Below are 21,888 nucleotides of genomic sequence, written 5' to 3' on the forward strand. Positions count from 1 at the left end.
AGTGTTGGCCATTCGGCCCTTCGAGCCTGCTCCGCCATTCGATATGATCATGGCTGATCATCTAACTCCATCCTTGTTCCTTACTTTGTCCCTATATTCTTTGATCCCTTTAGCCCTAAGAACTGTTTCTAGTTCCTTCTTGAAAACATTCAATGTTTTGGCCTGAATTGCTTTCTGTGGCAGAGAATTCCACAGGCTCTCCAGTTTTTGGATAAAGACATTTCTCCCCATCTCAGTCCCTAAGGCCTTCTCATAATCCTTATATATGATCCCCTGGTTTTGGACTCCCCAGCCATCTGCAACACCTCTCTGTGTTTACCCTTCTTGACCCTGTTGCAATTGTATTGATTTCTATGAGATTCCCCATTCTTCTAAACTCCAGTTACTATAGTCATAACCAACACAGCCTCTCTTCATACATCAAGGCAGGCAACTGAGCTTCCTAAGAGCAAAGTCCACCCTATTCCCCAATGGTTTCCAATCCCATTATGTCAGGAGGTGGGATTTGAATTCTGATAACAAAAACCTGGAATGTCTCGGTCACGGAGATCACGAAACCCAGCATTGATTGTAGCAAAAACTCATCTGGTTCCCTTGTGTCCTTTGGGGGTCAGAGGTTGATGGTAAACTTTGTATTCAAGACAAATCAGGAATGAGAAAGCCTAATGATGATTACTGTCGACTGAAATTAAAAAAAACCTGGATCACTAATGTCCTTTGGAAGGGAGGAAAATCTATTTATAGAAGATATTGAATCCCTACAGTGTGGAAACAGGCCCTTCAGCCCAACAAGTCCACACCAACCCTCCGAGGAGTAACCCACCCACCCCAGACTAATACACCTAACTTACACATCCCTGAACACTATGGGCAATTTAGCATGGCCAATTTACCTAACCTGCATATCTTTGGATTGGGGGAGGAAACCCGAGCATCTGAGGAAACCCACACAGACATGGGGAGAACATGCAAACTCAACACAGACAGTCGCCTGAGGCGGGAATCAAACCCAGGTCCCTGGCACTGTGAGGCAACAATGCTAACCTCTGAGCCACCATGCTGCCCCTGTTTTACACAGGGTATTGTTTTACACAGATTGGCCTACATGTGATTCCAAACCCAGAACAATGTTCTTGACTCTTCAATACTCTCTAGGCAATTATAGATGAACAGTAAATGTTGGGTCTCACCAGCAACACTCACATTCCATAAAGAATAATGAAAATTGTCCAGTATCATAATCTCCCCACATAATCTGCTATCACTCCCAGCCTGTTTAGATCCCCTTCATCCAGCCATTTCCACACAAATCATTGTGACTTGGAAATGTATTGCTGTTTCCCCCAGTGTTGCTGGGTCTAAATCCTGGAATTCCCTCCCTAGTAACATTGTGGGTCTATCTACAGCACATGGATTGCAGCGGTTCAAGAAGGCAGCTCACCCCCACCTTCTCAAGGGGCAACTAGGGACGGGCAATAAATGCTGGGCCCAGCCAGTGAAACCCAGATCGAGTAAATGAATGAACAAATCAATAAAACATATTAAATGTCAAACAAAAACATAATATAGATCGAAAAGTGTCGTTTGGAAGAACCATTTCCCTTTATTGAAGCATCAGGAATATTTAATTTACACTGAAATATTCTTAAAATAATATTTACAGGGGGCTGAGTGTTGGGTGAAATGTAAAAAAAGTACAAATGATAGGGAACTGGGATTGGAAGGTAATATCTAAGAAGCGAGTGAGGACGATATATCACTTTATCTGAAGTGAGAGCTAAGACAAATGTATATTGGATTCTGGAGACATCAGGTGCAGGCTGGTCTGGTCCTCCCGAGAGATCCACTTGCCTTCCAGTGAAGGATCTCAATCATGATCTGGAGCAGGAATTGCACTGTTTTTCCCCTCTGCCGACTAGGATGCTGAGGCCAATTGCAGTGTCCGCTATGGTGTCAGAGTGCTCAGTCAGGGGAACCCCTGACCATGATTCAGAACCCCAATCCAGAGATTTGAACACCTACTCCAGACTGACATTCCCAGCCAGGGAGTGTTGCACAGTCGCAGCTGCTGCCTTTCAGATGAGTCCTTAAGGTGAGATCCCTCCCACCATCCAGCCCAATGTCAGAGATCCAAGGGCACTCTTTTAAAGAGGAGCCTGGGAGTTGGTCCTGGCCAATATGTATCCCTCAACTGACATCGCAAAAATAGAATCTGGTTTGTGGGAGCTTGCTGTGCATGCCTGGGTACCTGATGGTGGTTGTCTAGCTGCAGCAGTGTGAGGGGACTCGGGGAACCTGAGTGTTCATAGACTGAGGGATGCAGTTTGTGACTTTGTTTTTCTGATAGTGCGGACTGATGGTAGAGGTTGGGAAATGATCCAGACATTTCCTTTTGGCTGTTTCTTTTATTTCTGCTTCTGATCTTAATCCTGTTCTTTTGTACACTGAACTGGCGCTGGAAAATGGTGACTTTGTACACTTTTCATGGTACTCATCATCACCACCATAATTGGTGGTCCCTTGAAGATGGGACTCTCTCCCACTTTCAGGGTGAGTCCATAGGTGGCTATACAGACTGATGGGGCTACCCCAGTCTCTGGTATACTCGGGGCAGGTGGTGGTTGTGGGAAGGGGGTGGGTGGGGTGCTGGTGAGGCTCCTATCGCTGTTTTCACCTGGCTTTTGTCTTTTCCCGACGGCAAGCCTTGATGCCTCCCCAGATGCTCCTCCACCTCCACTTTGGGCGGTCTTGGGCCAGTGGTTCCCAGGTGCTTGTGGGAATGCTGCACTTCCCCAGAGAGGCCTGGAGGGTATCCCTGAAGCGTTCCCTGGGGCCGGCCTGCTGTTCCAGAGCTGGGAGGAGAGCACCCGCTCGTGGAGTCTTGTGTTAGTCATGGGGATGACATGTCCAGCCCATCACAGCCAATCAAGGGGGAGGGGGGTGGGGGTCAATGCCTCGATGCTGGGAATGCTGGCCTGATCAAGGACGCTGGAGTGGGTGTGTCTGTCTTCCCAGCAGATTTGCAGGATCTTGTGCAGGCAGCATTGGTGGATCTGCTGCTTCTGTATTCCTGAACACGTGATAATAAAACCTAAATCCAAATTGGCTTTCCCATTTCCTACATTACAGTAGGCACTACATTAGATTAGATTACTTACAGTGTGGAAACAGGCCCTTCGGCCCAACAAGTCCACACCGCCCCGCCGAAGCGTAACCCACCCATACCCCTACATCTACATCTACATCTACATCTACCCCTTACCTAACACTACGGGCAATTTAGCATCGCCAATTCACCTGACCTGCACATTTTTGGACTGTGGGAGGAAACCGGAGCACCCGGAGGAAACCCACGCAGATACGGGGAGAACGTGCAAACTCCACACAGTCAGTCGCCTGAGGCGGGAATTGAACCCGGGTCTCCGGCGCTGTGAGGCAGCAGTGCTAACCACTGTGCCACCGTGCCGCCGTACACTTCAGAAAAAATAATGCTAATGGTTGTAAAGAACTTTGGGATGTCCTGAAGTTGCAAAAGACACTCTTTTCTGTGTCCCTGTGTGATCAGCTAATGTCCCAGATCCCAGGATCATCTCTGGGATCTCCCCTGTTCTGTATCACTTCATACCATTACAGAGATCATTTTCAGTTGGAGGGGGCCCCTGGGTAGACTTGGAACATTCCACGTCACTTTGACCAAATTTTCAAGCTTGTTTTTCGCACAGATGTTGTTGGACCTGTGGTGTCTCACCAACCTCTCCTGTTGTGATCTCCAATCCTCAATCTTTGTGTTTGGTTTTCACCCCATTGACTGTACCAACAGGATCCTTCTCTCTTGATTGGATGCTTCTGGGCTGCAAACTGGCCAATCAAAAAGGAAGATCCAAAATGCTGACATCCTCTTGTTGGGCGTTGTTGATCAAAAGGCTAGCCAATGAAATATCCAGGTTGTGACCTCTGCTAACTGGCCAATGAAAGGGCTCACCAATGAAGCATCCAGGTCTTCACCTCTGCTGCTGGCCAATCCCACACTTGGATTTTGGAATCAGCACTGCTCATTTGTGCCCTCTGTGGTTGCTGGTAATGGCTGCTCCTGGGGTCCTAGAGGGAAAACAAATACATAATTTCCTTCCCTTCAGGCAACATAGGAACAGGCAGTGGCCATTCAGCCCTGTGAGCCTGTTCCACTGTTTAATCATGGCTAATCTGCAACTTCATTGAATCCCTACAGTATGAAAGCAGGCCATTCGGACCATCAAATCCACACCAATCTTCTGAAGACCATCCCACCCCTGACATTTCCCCTTGACTAATTAATGTAGCCTGCATATCTCTGATCACTACAGGCAATTCAGCATGGCCAATCCACCCTAACCTACACATCTTTGGACTGTGGGAGGAAACCCACACAGACACAGGGAGAATGGGTAGACTACACAGAGAGTCACCTGAAGGTGGAATTGAACCTGGGTCCTGGGGTTATAAGGCAGCAACACTAACCACTGTGCCACCCTGTCAACTTAACCCTATCAACTCTTGGTTTCATAACACTTGATAGTCTTGCCTGCCAAAAACCTAACAATCTTGCTGTTGAGATTTTTAAATGACCCCCATATCTTTTTGGGGTGGGGAGAATTCCAGATTTGCGCTCCCCCCTGTGTTGAGGAAGTGGTTCCTATTATCAGGTCTGGGTGGCTTGGCTTGAGTTTTCAGATTATACCCACATTGTTCTAGGCACCCCACCCGTGAAGGACATAGTTATCCAAAAACACAAAGTGCTGGAGAAACGCAGCAGGTCTGGCACCATCCGGGGTGAGAGAAAAATAGAGTTAATGTTTCAAGTCAGATCTGAAGGGGAGATATACTCCGATTTGAAATGTTAACTCTGTTTTTCTCTCTCTTCACAGATGCTGCCAGACCTGCTGAGTTTCTCCAGCAGTCTCTGTGTTTGTCTCAGATTTCAAGCATCTGCAGGGTTTTGTCTTTATCTAAGTGGAAATAGTTTCCTGCTATCCATCTCATTGACTCCTTCAGTCAGCTCAAAGTCTTCGTTTAGAACTTCCCTTAAGCTTCTTAACTGCATCAGAATAAATGCAGCAATCAAACCCTCTTCAAGATGCGGCACAGTGGCTCAGTGGTTAGCACTGTTGCCTCACAGCACCAGGGACCCAGGTTCGATTCCACCCTCGTGCGACTCTCTGTGTGGAGTTTGCACGTTCTCCCTGTGTCTGTGTGGGTTTCCTCTGGGTGCTCCAGTTTCCTCGCACAGTCCAAAGATGTGCAGGTTAGATGGATCGGCCATGCTGAGTTACCCATAGTGTGCAGGATAGATGGGTTGGCAATGGGAAATGCAGGGTTACAGGAGGGGGATATGGGTTGGAGGGCCGGTGTAGACACAATGGGTCAAATGGCCTGTTTCCACAATGTAGGGATTCTATGATGATTGCACACTTTCAAAGTCTATGTACAAAGCAGTTCCATTAAACTTTGCTTAGAGCATTTTAGAGAAGTCATATTTCACCATGGATATATGGTGGCACAGTGGTTAGCACTGCTGCCTCACAGCGCCAGAGACCTGGGTTCAATTCCTGCCTCAGGCGACTCTCTGTGTAGAGTTTGCACATTCTCCCCGTTTCCTCCAGGTGTCCCAGTTTCCTCCCAAAGTCCAAAGATGTGCAGGTTAGGTGAATTGGCCATGCTAAATTGCACAGTGTTAGGTGAAAGGGTAAATGTAGAGGAATGGGTCTGGGTGGGTTGCTCTTCGGAGGGTCGGTGTGGACTTTAGATTAGATTAGATTACTTACAGTGTGGAAACAGGCCCTTCGGCCCAACAAGTCGTGGACTTGTATAGGTACTGGAGGGTTCTTCTGGTAGTGTCCCTACCTTTGAGGCATAAGGTCTTCATTCAAGTCCCACCTTCTCAGAGTTGTGTAATAACATCTCTGATCAATTAGGGAAATATACCACTGGAGAAGATACCAAAAAGATATATAAAATTGATTCCAGAACTGGGAGATTCTCTAGTAAATGGAAGGTAATGGGGTGATTCAAAAGCACTCTCTGGAGTTATGTTGTGATTTGAGAGGCTGGCTGATGTGAAGATATTTCTCACTGTCAGGACAATAGAAGTGCTGTTCTCGGATGTGACAGTGAGTAGGAAATCCAACAGGGAATTCATAACCTCTGAGTGAACAGCGAGAATGAGCTATAACTGGATAATATGACAAACAAAAAAAAACCCAAAGAACTGTGGATGTGGATTATTAGAAATTACTAGAAAATCTCAGTAGGTCTGGCAGCATCTGTGGAGGGAAATCAGTGTTAACATTGCAGGTCCAGTGACCCTTCCTCAGAACTGATTGTTGCTGGGAAAAAGTTCGTATATGTATGCTGAAGATGGCATGGGGGGATTGGAAAGGAGTTAGCAATAGGTATTTCATAGATTCCCTATAGTGTGGAAACAGTTATTAGCCCAACAAGTCCATACCGAACCCTCCCGAAGAGTAACCCACCTAGATTCTACATTTCCCCTGACGAATGTACCTAACCTACACATCCCTGGACACTATGGGCAATTTCCCATGGCCAATCCACCCTAACCTGCACATCTTTGATGGTGGGAGGAAACCAGAGCACCTGGAGGAATCCCACGCAGACACGGGGAGAATGTGCAAACTCCACACAGTCACCCGAGGCTGGAAACGAACCCGGGTCCCTGGAACTGTAAGGCAAAAGTGCTAACCACAGAGCCACTGTGCCACCCTAGAAATGGAGTCCAAAGAGAGAGAAAAACAGTTGGACAGACAAAGGAGAAAGTAGGGACTGCAGTTACTGGAGGTCAGAGTCAATAGGTGTGAGGTTGGGGAGGTACAGCAGATCAGACAGCATCTGAGGAACAGGAGAGTCAATGTTTTGGGCTGAAACCCTTCATCAGGACTGGGGAGGGGGAGAGGAGCCCAGAAGTAAATAGAGGCTCAAAGGTTAGAAGACAGAGGGTGGTGGTGGAGGGTTGTTTTTCAGATTGGAGGCCTGTGACCAGTGGAGCGCCACAAGGGTCGGTGCTGAGTCCTCTACTTTTTGTCATTTACATAAATGATTTGGATGCGAGCATAAGAGGTACAGTTAGTAAGTTTGCGGATGACACCAAAATTGGAGGGGTAGTGGACAAGCAAAGAGGGTTACCTCAGATTACAACAGGATCTTGACCAGATGGGCCAATGGGCTGAGAAGTGGCAGATGGAGTTTAATTCAGATAAATGCGATGTGCTGCATATTGGGAAAGCAAATCTTAGCAGGACTTATACACTTAATGGTAAGGTCCTAGGGAGTGTTGCTGAATAAAGAGACCTTGGAGTGCAGGTTCATAGCTCCTTGAAAGTGGAGTCACAGGTAGATAAGATAGTGAAGAAGGCGTTTGGTATGTTTTCTTTTATTGGTCAGATCATTAGGTACATGAGTTGGGAGGTCATGTTGCGGCTGTACAGGACATTGGTTAGGCCACTGTTGGAATATTACGTGCAATTCTGGTCTCCTTCTCATCGGAAGGATGTTGTGAAATTTGAAAGCGTTCAGAAAAGATTTACAAGAATGTTGCTAGGGTTGGAGGGTTTGAGATGTGGGGAGAGGCTGAACAGGCTGGGGCTGTTTTCCTTGGAGCGTCGGAGGCTGAGGGGTGACTTCATACAGGTTTAAAGATCATGAGGGGCATGGATAGGGTAAATAGACAAAGTCCTTTCCCTAGGGTGGGGGTGTCCAGACTAGAGGGCATTGGTTTAGGGTGAGAGGGGAAAGAGATGAAAGAGACGTAAGGGGCAACTTTTTCACTCAGAGGGTGGTACGTGTATGGAATGAGCTGCTTGACGAAGTGGTGGAGGCTGGTATAATTGCAACATTTGGCACTTGGATGGGTATATGATTAGGAAGGGTTTGGAGGGATATGGGCTGGGTGCTGGCAGGTGGGACTAGATTGGGTTGGGATATCTGGTCGGCATAGATGGGTTGGACCGAAAGGTCTGTTTCCGTGCTGTACGTCTCTATGACTCTATGACTCTTTGAGGGAGGGGAGGTGAGATGGTGATGGGTGGATGCAGGTCGGTGGTTATTGTGATTGGTCAATGGGAAGGGTGGAGCAGATAGGTGAGTAGAAAGATGGACAGGGTGGGTCAGATCAGGGAGGCGAGGGGGGGGAGGGTTGGACATAGGACAAGGCTTGGGGAAGAGGGAGCTTGAAGCTGGTGAAGTCAATATTGAGGCCATTGGGTTGTAAGCTCTTCAGGCGAAATATCAGGCGTTGTTCCTCCAGTTTCTGTCTGCCCTCAGTCTGACAGTGCAGGAGACCAAGGATGGGCATGTCACCAGGGGAGTGGGAGGGGCAATTAAAATGGATGGCCACCAGAAGGTTGGGTTGGTTAGAGCATGCAGAGCATAGATGCCTCCTGAACAGGGCCCTGAGTCTGTGTTTGGTTTCCCTGACACAGAGGAGACCACATCGGTAGCAACGGATGAGGTTAGATGGCTTCCAGATCCGACAGAGATGTGCAAACAAAGGCTAATTGCTTGTGGGATGCCGGCTTTTTAACAGTTCTTCGATTAGATTAGATTCCCTACAGCATAGAAACAGGCCCTTCAGCCCAACAAGTCCACACCGACCCTGCGAAGAGTAACCCACCCAGACCCATTTCCAGACATTTAACCCTGACTAATGCACCTAACACGACGGACAATTTAGCATGGCCAATTCACCTGACCTGCACATCTTTGGACTGTGGGAGCAAACCCACACAGACACGGAGAGAATGTGCAAACTCCCACACAGACAGTTGCCTGAGGCTGGAATTGAACCCGGGTCCGTGGTGCTGTGAGGCAGCAGTGCTAACCACTAATCCCACCCATCTGCCCAACCTCGCTCCCACCCATCCCTCCACCCTGTCTCCATCCATCCTTCAACCATGCACCCAGCCATTCCCCAACCACCCTGTCACCCATGCTCCAACCCCGCCCCTACCCACTCCCCAAGCCCATCCCCACCCATTGCACCAACCTGACTCCCATCTCCCAACCCTGCCCACTCGCATCCCCCAACCATGCACCCACTCTTCCCCCAACCACACTCCCTTCCATCCCCCAACCCCGTCCCCACCCATCCCCCAACCCCGTCCCCACCCATCCCCCAACCCTGTCCCCACTCATCTCCTCAACTCCGCTCCCGGCCATCACACAACCTTGCCCCCACCCTCTGCCACCGGTCGGACCCTTCCCCTGGTGGTTCCACACGTACCATATTCCTCTCCAGAGGAAGAGTCATTCACCTTTGTATTCACTCTCGAAAGCATTGTTGGGTTGACAGAATAAACCCGGCTTCGGGGCAATGGCTGGGGCTGCTTGCTCCATCCAACTTGGTAGCAGCGAGGCGGAGGGGTCACCATTTCAGGGGTAGGCCCCTGCAGGTCCCTGACCGGGTCCTCAGGAACTCCCTGCTGAGTGACCACTTTGGAGTGGGGTGAATCCATGCTGGCAGCTCGCTGGTGGGTGTGCGGGACAGGAGGAGGGGGCATACATGGTGCTCTCAGCATGCCTGTGGTGGCACGCCGCACAGTGATGGTCTTGTCTTCTCCTGGGACTGAAGAAGTAGCCCCAGCAGGTGGGTTTGCTGACAGGCCCCATGCAGGATCTGTGCTGACCCTCCGGGTGAGACCTCCTTTCTCATCCACGGGCAGGGTCAAGGGGGCACACACGGGGTTCGACGTCCAGGGCAGGCTGGCTTTTGGTTGTTGTGGTGGGGGGAAGGTTGGCCGTGTCGGTGCTGGTTTCTTTGCTGAAAAAGAGAAAAAAGAAAATTATTCATTCCAATGTGTGGCCTCTTTCCCTAAGGTCTGCACCTTCACTGGAAATTGAGCTTACTAGAATCTACCCTTACAGTAAATACACACACACACACACACGCACACACACTCACACTCTCACACACTCACACTCTCATACACACTCAGCACTCTTCACACATGCACACACTCAGCACTCTCACACACTCATACACACTCAGCACTCTTTACACACACACACTCAGCAATCTTTACACACACACACTCTCTCTCACTCACTCATACACACTCAGCACTCTTTACACACACACACATGCACATACTCTCTCACTCACTCATACACACTCAGCGCTCGTTACACACACACTCTCTCACTCATACACACTCAGCGTTCTTTACACACACATACCCCATCTCTCTCACTCATACACACTCAGTGCTCTTTACACACACACACTCTCTCTCTCTCTCATACACACTCAGTGCTCTTTACACACACACTCTCTCATTCACTTATATACACTCAGCACTCTTTACATACACAGACACGCACACACTCTCTCACTCACTCATACACACTCAGTGCTCTTTACACACACACTCAGCACTCTACACACACACTCTCACTCACTCATACACACTCAGCACTCTTTGCATACACATTCTCTCACTCACCAATACACACTCAGTGCTCTTTACACGCGCACACACTCTCTCTCACTCAGACACACTCAGTGCTCTTTACACACACATACCCCTTGTCTCTCACTCATACACACTCAGTGCTCTTTACACACACACACACTCTCTCTCACTCATACGCACTCAGTACTCTTTACACACACACACTCTCTCACTCATACACACTCAGTGCTCTTTATACACACACACATACCCCATCACTCTCACTCACACACTCAGTGCTCTTTACACACACACACACTCTCGCTCTCATGTGTGTGTAAAGAATGCTGAGTGTATATGAGTGAGTGAGTGTGTGTGTATAAAGAGCATTGATTGTATATGAATGAGAGAGAGAGTGTGTGTAAAGAGCACTGAGTGTGTATGAGTGAGCGCGTGTGTGTGTGTAAAGAGTGCTGAGTGTGAATGAGTGCGAGAGAGTGTGTGTGTGTAAAGAGCATTGAGTGTGTATGAGTGAGTGAGGGAGTGTGCGCGTGTGTGTGTAAAGAGTGCTGAGTTTGTGCGAGTGTGTGTAAAGAGCACTGAGTGTATGAGTGAATGAATGTGTGCGTGTGTGTGTATGTAAAGAGCGCTGAGTGTATATGAGTGAGTGAGTGAGTGTGTGTGTAAAGAGCACTGAGTGTGTATGAGTGAGAGAGATGGGGTATGTTTGTGTGTAAAGAGTGAGTGTGGACAAGTGAGTGACAGTGTGTGCGTGTGTAAAGAGCACTGAGTGTGTATGAGTGAGTGAGAGAGTGTGTGTGTGTAACAAGCGCTGAGTGTGTATGAGTGAGTGAGAGAGTGTATGTGTGTGTAAAGAGCACTCTTTACACACACATTCTCCCATTCACTCATACACACTCAGCACTCTTTACACACACACACTCTCTCACTCACTCATACACACTCAGCGCTCTTTACACACACACACTCTCACTCACTTGTCCATACTCAGCACTCTTTACACACACATACCCCATCTCTCTCACTCATACACACTCAGTGCTCTTTACACACACACTCTCTTACTCACTCATATACACACAGCGCTCTTTACATACACACACACGCACACACTCTCGCATTCACTCATACACACTCAGTGCTCTTTACACACATACACACACACTCACTCACTCATACACACTCAGCGCTCGTTACACACATGTTCACACTCTCTATCACTCACTCATACACACTCAGTGCTCTTTACACACACACTCTCTCACTCACTTGTACACACTCAGCACTCTTTACACACACATATACCCCATCTCTCTCACTCATATACACTCAGTGCTCTTTACCCACACACACTCTCTCACTCACTCGTACACACTCAGCGCTCGTTACACACAGACATACCCCATCTCTCTCACTCATACACACTCAGTGCTCTTTACACACAGACATACCCCATCTCACTCATTACACACACACACTCTCTCACTCACTCATATACACTCAGCGCTCGTTACATACACACACTCTCTCACTCTCTCATACACACTCAGTGTTCTTTACACACATACTCTCACTCACTTGAACACACTCAGCGCTCGTTACACACACATACCCCATCTCTCTCACTCATATACACTCAGCGCTCGTTACACACAGACACACCCCATCTCTCTCACTCATACACACTCAGTGCTCTTTACACACAGACATACCCCATCTCGCTCATTACACACACACACTCTCTCACTCACTCATACACACTCAGTGCTCTTTACACACACACACTCTCATTCACTCATACACATTCAGTTCTCTTTACACATGCACACTCTCTCACTCATATACACTCAGCGCTCTTTACACACACACTCTCTCACTCACTCATACACACTCAGTGCTCATTACACGCACACACACACTCTCTCACTCACTCATACACACTCAGTGCTCTTTACACACACACACACTCTCACTCACTCATACACACTCAGTGCTCTTTACACACACACTCTCTCACTCACTCATATACACTCAGCACTCTTTACATACACACACATGCACACACTCTCTCACTCATTCATACACACTCAGTGCTCTTTACACACACATGCACATACTCTCTCACTCACTCATACACGCTCAGCACTCTTTACACACACACTCCATACGTTTCTCTCTCTCTCACACACACACAGAATCTTCTCAAAAATTCACATCACTATTTACACTCACACCACACACCGTTATTGCACTGTTTTTGCACACACGTGCACTCTATTCAGAGTCCCATTGAACACATACACATGCTCAAGTACTGAACACACATGAAATGTTTCAGGCACAAACATGTGTTGAAGACGCAAAGATTTAACATTCTAAACACGTACCGCTGTGACCCTCGACCCCCCCCCCCCCCCCCCCAACACACACACTCATCCACTCTCACACTCACTTTCAGAGTCTCACTCATACATGTCCTGACTGAGTGCACACTCACAGAATCCCACTGGTCGCCTGGGGACCATTTGGGTTTTGAACCGTCTCTATATTCTCTGCTGTGCCCTCTAGGTGCCCCAACCTCCTGCAGGCCTCTCCCTTTCTAAGACGTGGGCGATTTCATTCTGGACAAAACATGGTGCAGGCCTCAGTAAAGCTCACTGTCCCATGATATTGTGCTCCTCAAGGTCCGCACAAGAGCTTTCTCCAGAAAGAAGGCCATCTCCCAGCATTCCCGCCATCCCTCCACAGATTCCCCTGAGCTCTCCCACATCAGGCGCACCCATTCTGGCCTACCCTTTCTCGGAGAGTGCCTGGGCGACTGGTTGACGGGAGGCACCGTCAGGTTGGATCCAGGCACGGCTGGACTTGCCTCCACCTTGCTCGCCTCGTTGCTGGAGATGGAGGGAGTCAAAGCTGGTGGAGGAACGGTGGGATTCTCCTCATTCACACACCTGGGGAAAGAAGCAGACTGGAGGTGACTTTGTTGGGAAATATCCAATCGAAAGGATGGTTGTGGAGTCTTTCTGTGCTGAGGTGGCTGCCACAATTCTCCAATTGCAACAGTCACTTCAGAAAACATTTATGTGGTTGTAAAGAGCATTCAGGAAGCTGCTATATAAATGTAAGTTCTTCTTTCTTTCTATACCATCCCACATTTTGTCTTGACTCACTGGCCTAAATTTGGTCAAACATGATCAACTGGGGATATGGGCCAAATGCTGGCAAATGGGTGGAGGTAAGGTTGGGATGACTGGCGTTGGACTGAAGGATCTGTTTCTGTGCTGTATGAAAAGGTTAACTCTGTTTCTCTCAGCTGCCAGACCCGCTGAGTTTTCCCAACAACATGGAACATTATCAAGAAGGAGTTAGATGTAATTCTTAGGGCTAAATGGATTGAAGGGAATGGAGGAGGGAGTAGGAACAGGGGACTGAGTTGGATAATCAGCCATGACTGACTGTACTGAATGGCAGAGCAGGCTCGATGGGCCAAATGGCCTCCTCCTACTCCTATTTTCTAATGCTTCATTCAAGAAGTGCCTGTTTTGAAAAAATGGCTCTGCACAGCCAACCACATCAACAACTTGCATTTATAAAGCACCGTCAACATCTCAAACTGCTTTGTATAGTTAATAAGAAGGAGGAATGAGGCTGGGTGACCAAAAGTTTGATCAAAGAGACCAATTCGAAGAAATATCTTTAAATTCAGGAAGCAGCGGAGAAGTTGAAGGAGATAATCCTAGTGTTCAGGGCCTGGAAAGTCATGGACACACTGAAGATGGAGCGATGTAAACCAGAGGTGCACAAGTTAAATGAACACTTTGGAAAAAGATGAACATACTGTTCCCTCTGTATGGTGATGTCTTTAACTGGAGGAGGATCGTTCTCAGCTGGTTCTGTTGAGGTGCTGTCTTTTCGCAGCGATGCACAGGTGGAGGACAGGAAACTCGGTCCAAACTTTCCAGACACATTGAAATCTAAATCTGTGTCAGAACAATCACAGTGTCAACAATTACTGGAGACTGGAGCTAATGCTCACTCAATCAGAAGCAAGTCCATGTCACACCAACAGTTTGCAGAATTTACCGCATTAGGGAAACCTTTGTAAAAAGTAAGACATCCAGAACTTCTCTGCAAATATCACAAATCCCCCCCAGGGACACCCTCCCCCCTGGGGATCCCCCTGTAAACACTGACACACTCGCCCCCAGGGATCCCCCTGTAAACACTGACCCACTCCCCCCCCGGGGACCCCCCTGTAAACACTGACACACTCCCCCCCCCGGGGACCCCCCTGTAAACACTGACCCACTCCCCCCGGGGACCCCCGTGTAAACACTGACACACTCCCCCCCGGGGACCCCCGTGTAAACACTGACACACTCCTCCCCCCAGGGACCCCCATGTAAACACTGACACACTCCTCCCCCCGGGGACCCCCCCTGTAAACACTGACACACTCCCCCCGGGGACCCCCCTGTAAACACTGACACACTCCTCCCCCCGGGGACCCCCCCTGTAAACACTGACACACTCCCCTCCCGCTGACCCCCCTGTAAACACTGACACACTCCCCCCGGGGACCCCCCCTGTAAACACTGACACACTCCCCCCGGGGACGACCCTGTAAACACTGACACACTCCCCCCCCGGGGGCCCCCTGTGAACACTAACACACTCCCCCCCGCTGACCTCCCTGTAAACACTGACACACTCCCCCCGGGGACCCTCCTGTAAACACTGACACACTCCCCTCCCGCTGACCCCCCTGTAAACACTGACACACTCCCCCCTGGGGACCCCCGTGTAAACACTGACACACTCCTCCCCCCGGGGACCCCCCCTGTAAACACTGACACACTCCCCCCAGGGAACACCCTGTAAACACTAACACACTCCCCCCCTGCTGACCCCCCTGTAAACACTGACACACTCCCCCCCGGGGACCCCCTCTAAACACTGACACACTCCCCCCGGGTACCCCCCTGTAAACATTGACCGACTCCCCCCGGGGACCCCCCTGTAAACACTGACACACTCCCCCCGGGGACCCCCCCTGTAAACACTGACACACACCCCCCCGGGGACCCCCCTGTAAACACTGACCGACTCCCCCCGGGGATCCCCCCTGTAAACACTGACACACTCCCCCCGGGTACCCCCCTGTAAACACTGACCGACTCCCCCCGGGGACCCCCCTGTAAACACTGACACACTCCCCCCGGGGACCCCCCCTGTAAACACTGACACACACCCCCCCGGGGACCCCCCTGTAAACACTGACCGACTCCCCCCGGGGACCCCCCCTGTAAACACTGACACACTCGCCCCCAGGGATCCCCCTGTAAACACTGACCGACTCCCCCCGGGGACCCCCCCTGTAAACACTGACACATTCCCCCCAGGGAACACCCTGTAAACACTGACCCACTCCCCCCCGGGGACCCCCTCTAAACACTGACACATTCCCCCCGGGGACCCCCCCTGTAAACACTGACACACTCCCCCCAGGGACCCCCCCTGTAAACACTGACACATTCCCCCCAGGGAACACCCTGTAAACACTAACACACTCCCCCCGGGGACCCCCCCTGTAAACACTGACACACTCCCCCCGGGGACCCCCCCTGTAAACACTGACACATTCCCCCCAGGGAACACCCTGTAAACACTAACACACTCCCCCCGGGGACACCCCTGTAAACACTGACACACTCCCCCCCGGGGACCCCCCTGTAAACACTGACACACTCCCCCCCCCCCAGGGAACACCCTGTAAACACTAACACACTCCCCCCGGGGACACCCCTGTAAACACTGACACACTCCCCCCCGGGGACCCCCCTGTAAACACTGACACACTCCCCCCCGGGGACCCCCCCTGTAAACACTGACACACTCCCCCCCGGGGACCCCCCCTGTAAACACTGACACATTCCCCCCCCCAGGGAACACCCTGTAAACACTAACACACTCCCCCCGGGGACACCCCTGTAAACACTGACACACCCCTCCCCCGGGGACCCCCCTGTAAACACTGACACACTCCCCCCGGGGACCCCCCCTGTAAACACTGACACACTCCCCCCGGGGACCCCCCCTGTAAACACTGACACATTCCCCCCAGGGAACACCCTGTAAACACTGACACACTCCCCACCAGGGACCCCCCTGTAAAAACTGACACACTCCTCCCCCCCGGGGACACCCTCTAAACACTGACACACTCCCCTCCCGCTGACCCCCCTGTAAACACAAACACAGACTTTCCCCCCACCCCCCCAACCCCGGGACCCCCTGTAAACACTGACACACTCCCCCAGGAACGCCTGTAAACACTGACTCATTCCCCCTGGGGACCCCCCTTAAACCCTAACACACTCCCCCCGGGGACCCCCCTTAAACCCTAACACACTCCCTCCGGGGACCCCCTTGTAAACACTGACACACACCCCCCTGGGGACCCCCCTGTAAACACTGACACACTCCTCCCCCGGGGACCCCCCTGTAAACACTGACACACTCCCCCCCCCGGGGACCCCCCCTGTAAATACTGACACACTCCCCCCCCCCGGGGACCCTCCTGTAAACACTGACACACTCCCCCCCACCGCTGACCCCCCGTAAACACTGACACACTCCCCTCGGGGAACCCCCTTAAACACTGACACACTCCCCCCCGGGGACCCCCCTGTAAACACTGACACACTCCCCACAGGGACCCCCATTAAACACTGACACACTCCCCCCCGGGGACCCCCCTGTAAACACTGACACACTCCCCCCCCGGGGACCCCCCTGTAAACACTGACACACTCCTCCAGGGACCCCCCTGTAAACACTGACACACTCCTCCGGGGACCCCCCTGTAAACACTGACACACTCCCCCCTGGGGACCCCCCTGTAAACACTGACACACTCCCCACAGGGACCCCCATTAAACACTGACACACTCCCCCCCGGGGACCCCCCTGTAAACACTGACACACTCCCCCCCGGGGACCCCCCTGTAAACACTGACACACTCCCCCCCCGGGGACCCCCCTGTAAACACTGACACACTCCTCCAGGGACCCCCCTGTAAACACTGACACACTCCTCCAGGGACCCTCCTGTAAACACTGACACACTCCCCCCCCGGGGACCCCCCTGTAAACACTGACACACTTCCCTCCCGCTGACCCCCCTGTAAACACTGACACACTCTCCTCCCGGGGACACCCCTGTAAACACTGACACACTCCCCCCCCCGGGGAAACCCCTGTAAACACTGACACACTCCTCCCCCGGGGACCCCCCTGTAAACACTGACACACTCCTCCCCCGGGGACCCCCCTGTAAACACTGACACACTCCCCTCCCGCTGACCCCCCTGTAAACACTGACACACTCCCCCCGGGGACCCCCCTTAAACACTGACACACTCCCCTCCCGCTGACCCCCCTGTAAACACTGACACACCCCTCCCCCGGGGACCCCCCTGTAAACACTGACACGCTCCCCTCCCCCCGGGGACCCCCCTGTAAACACTGACACACTCCTCCCCCGGGGACCCCCCTGTAAACACTGACACACTCCCCACGGGGATCCCCCTTAATCCCTGACACACTCCCCTCGGGGACCCCCCTGTAAACACTAACACACTCCCCCCAGGGACCCCCCCTGTAAACACGGACACACTCTCCCCAGGGACCCCCCTGTAAACACGGACACACTTCCCACGGGGGCTTCCCTGTAAACACTGACCCACTCCCCCAGGAACGCCTGTAAACACTGACTCATTCCACCTGGGGACCCCCCTTAAACACTGACACACACCCCCCGGGGACCCCCCTTAAACCCTAACACACTCCCTCCGGGGACCCCCTTGTAAACACTGACACACTCTCCCCCTAGGGACCCTCCTGTAAACACTGACACATTCCCCCCGGGGACCCCCCCTGTAAATACTGACACACTCCCCTCGGGGAACCCTGTAAGCACTAACACACTCCCCCCAGGGACCCCCCATGTAAACACTGACACACTCTCCCCAGGGACCCCCCTAAAAAGACTGACGCACTCCCCCTGGGGACCTGCCTGTAAACACTGACATACTCCACCCCGCACCCCCCCCGCCCCCCCGTGGACCCCCCTGTAAGCACTGATACTCTCGCCCCCCGGGGATCCCCCTGTAAACACTGACGCACTCCCCCCAGGGAACTCCTGTAAATACTGACACACACTCCCCTGGGACCCCCCTGTAAACAGTGACACACTCTCCCCACGGTCCCCCTGTAAACTCTGATCCACTCCCCCCAGGGACCCGCCTGTAAACACTGACACAATCCCCATGGGGACCCCCCTTAAACACTGACACACTCCCCCCAGGGACCCCCCTGTAAACTTTGACACACTTCCCCCCCTCCCAGGACTCCCTTGTAAACACGGACACATTTCCCCCGGGGACCCTGTGTTAACCCTGACACACTCCCCCCTGGGACTCCCTGTAAATACTGACACCACTCCCCCCACCCCCCCAGGGACCCGCCTGTAAATACTGAAACACTCCCCACCGGTGACCCACCTGTAAATACAGACACACTCCCCCCGGGGAACCCACCCCTGTAAACACTGACACAATCCCCCCGGGGACCCCCCTGTAAACACTGACACACGCCCCCCCTGGGGACCCCCATGTAAACACTGACACCTTCCCCCCCGTGGACCCCCCTGTAATCACTGACACACTCCCCCTGGGGACACGCCTGTAAATACAGACACACTCCCCCCCACGGGGACCCCCCTTAAACTCTGACACACTCCCCCAGGGAACCCCCCCCCACTGTAAACACTGACACACTCCACCCCGGGACCCCCTGTAAATACAGACACACTTCCCCCCCACGGGGACCCCCCTTAAACTCTGACACACTCCCCCCCAAGAGACCCACCTGTAAACACTGACACCCCCCCCTCCCCCCCCCCCCGGGGAACCCCCTGTAAACACCAACACACTCATCTACTCGGGCGTGGTACAGGAAATGGGAGAACATCAGGTGTGCAGGTTACAGTGCTTGCCTGACACATTGGCATTGTGTTCACGGTCACGACCCCATTACTTTGGGGACACCAGTTACTCACTATAGGAAAGACCTGTACGATCTTTTGATCTCTCTGCTTATAAATTGCGTTGAGGATGTGCAGGTGTTGGACTGGGGTGGACAAAGTCAAAAATCACACAACACCAGGTTCTAGTCCAACAGGTTTATTTGAAACCATAAGCATTTGGAGTGCTGCTCCATCTTAGGTACCAGTGCCCGAAGGAGTGAGGCTTCCAAACTCATGATTTTAAATAAACCTGTTGGATTATAACCTGGCGTTGTGTGACTTTTGATCGAATTCCTTTAGATTCCACGGTGAGTGAGTGATGCAATGCGACAGGATTGCCACCAAACCAGTAATGAGCAAACTGAAAACTCCACTGACTGTCAGTGGGGCTGGTTTGCCAGCAGTCAGTAGGTGGCACTGTCTGACAGAATTACACACCATTCTCAATCCCGGCATTTAAATAGGAATCTCGGATCAGACTGGAGCGAAGAAACTGAAATCCCAGAGAGACCGAGGAAGGAGCTTTATAATCTAGGGGATTCCCTATGGCGGGGCTCTGTACATTGTCCCCACAGTGAAGCTCTTTCTACACTGTTGCCCCATCAAACACTCCCAGGATAGGGGCTAGAGTAGAGTGGTGCTGGAAAAGCACAGCAGGTCAGGCAGCATCCAAAGTAGCAGGAAAATCGACGTTTCAGGCAAAAGCCCTTCATCAGGATTGACAATGGAGTATTCAGGCAGCAGCTGGCATTCCCATTGGCCATGGAGATTGTGAGGATCGACTAATAACAGAATTATAAGTGTGCTACATTTACTCTGTCTCTAACCCCATGCTGAACCTGTCCTGGGAGTGTTTGATGGGGACAGTGTAGAGGGAGCTTTACTCTGTCTCTAACCCCGTGCTGAACCTGTCCTGGGAGTGTTTGATGGGGACAGTGTAGAGGGAGCTTTACTCTGTCTCTAACCCCGTGCTGAACCTGTCCTGGGAGTGTTTGATGGGGACAGTGTAGAGGGAGCTTTACTCTGTCTCTAACCCCGTGCTGTCCCTTTCCTGGGAGTGTTTGATGGGGACAGTGTAGAGGGAGCTTTACTCTGTCTCTAACCCCATGCTGAACCTGTCCTGGGAGTGTTTGATGGGGACAGTGTAGAGGGAGCTTTACTCTGTCTCTAACCCCGTGCTGTCCCTTTCCTGGGAGTGTTTGATGGGGACAGTGTAGAGGGAGCTTTACTCTGTCTCTAACCCCATGCTGAACCTGTCCTGGGAGTGTTTGATGGGGACAGTGTAGAGGGAGCTTTACTCTGTCTCTAACCCCGTGCTGTCCTTTCCTGGGAGTGTTTGATGGGGACAGTGTAGAAAGAGCTTTTGCCCGAAACGTTGATTTTCCTGCTTCTTGGATGCTGCCTGACCTGCTGTGCTTTTCCAGCACCACTCTAATCTAGACTCTGATCTCCAGCATCTGCAGTCCTCACTTTTGCCCACTCCCAGGATAGGGACAGCACGGGGTTAGATACAGAGTAAAGCTCTCTCTACACAGTCCCCTATCAAACACTCCCAGGGACAGGGATAGCACGGGGTTAGATACAGAGAGGAGCTCCCTCTACACTGTTCCTGTTAAACACTCCCAGGATAGGAACAGCACGGGGTTATATACAGAGTGAAGCTCCCTCTACACTGTTCCTGTTAAACTCTCCCAGGATAGGGCAGTACAGGGTTAGATACAGAGTGAAGCTCTCTCTACACTGTCCCCCCATCAAACACTCCCAGGGACAGTACAGGGTTAGATACAGAGTGAAGCTCTCTCTACACTGTCCCCCAGCAAACACGCCCAGGGACAGGGACAACATAGGGTTAAATACAGAGTAAATCTTTCTCTACACTGTCCCATCAAACACTCCCAGGGACAGGGACAGCATGGGGTTAGATACAGAGTAAAGCTCCCTCTACACTGTCCCCATCAAACACTCCCAGGATAGGGATAGCATGGGGTTAGATACAGAGTAAAGCTCCCTCTATGCTGTCCCCCATCAAACACTTCCAGGACTGGGACAGTACAGGGTTAGATACAGAGTAAAGCTCCCTCTACACTGTCCACCATCAAATACTCCCAGGGACAGGGACAGCACGGGGTTAGATACAGAGTGAAGCTCTCTCTACACTGTACCCCATCAAACATTCTCAGGTTCAGGGACAGCACAGAGTTTGACAAGGAGTAAAGCTCACTCTACACTGACCCCATCAAACACTTCCAGGGACAGGGACAGCACGGGGTTAGATACAGAGTGAAGCTCTCTCTACACTGTCCCCATCAAAAACTCCCAGGACAGGGACAGTATAGG

General features: G+C 51.5%; 1 protein-coding gene across 1 annotated transcript in view; it reads right to left on the reverse strand.

Moving 5' to 3' along the window:
* Positions 1-1,606: 1,606 nt before the first annotated feature.
* The window catches only part of LOC140489385 (SH3 domain-binding protein 1-like), a 71,775-nt gene continuing 51,493 nt past the window's right edge, over positions 1,607-21,888 (reverse strand). The window contains exons 16-19 of the mRNA XM_072588885.1: positions 14,302-14,443; positions 13,257-13,414; positions 9,275-9,811; positions 1,607-4,098 (exon numbers count right to left, since the gene is read on the reverse strand). Of these exons, the coding sequence (XP_072444986.1) occupies positions 4,043-4,098; positions 9,275-9,811; positions 13,257-13,414; positions 14,302-14,443 (893 nt within the window). The 3' untranslated portion in view covers positions 1,607-4,042. The remainder of the gene's footprint in view (positions 4,099-9,274; positions 9,812-13,256; positions 13,415-14,301; positions 14,444-21,888) is intronic.

The sequence above is a fragment of the Chiloscyllium punctatum genome, chromosome 18 (genome assembly GCF_047496795.1).
Source record: "Chiloscyllium punctatum isolate Juve2018m chromosome 18, sChiPun1.3, whole genome shotgun sequence".
Lineage (NCBI taxonomy): Eukaryota > Metazoa > Chordata > Chondrichthyes > Orectolobiformes > Hemiscylliidae > Chiloscyllium > Chiloscyllium punctatum.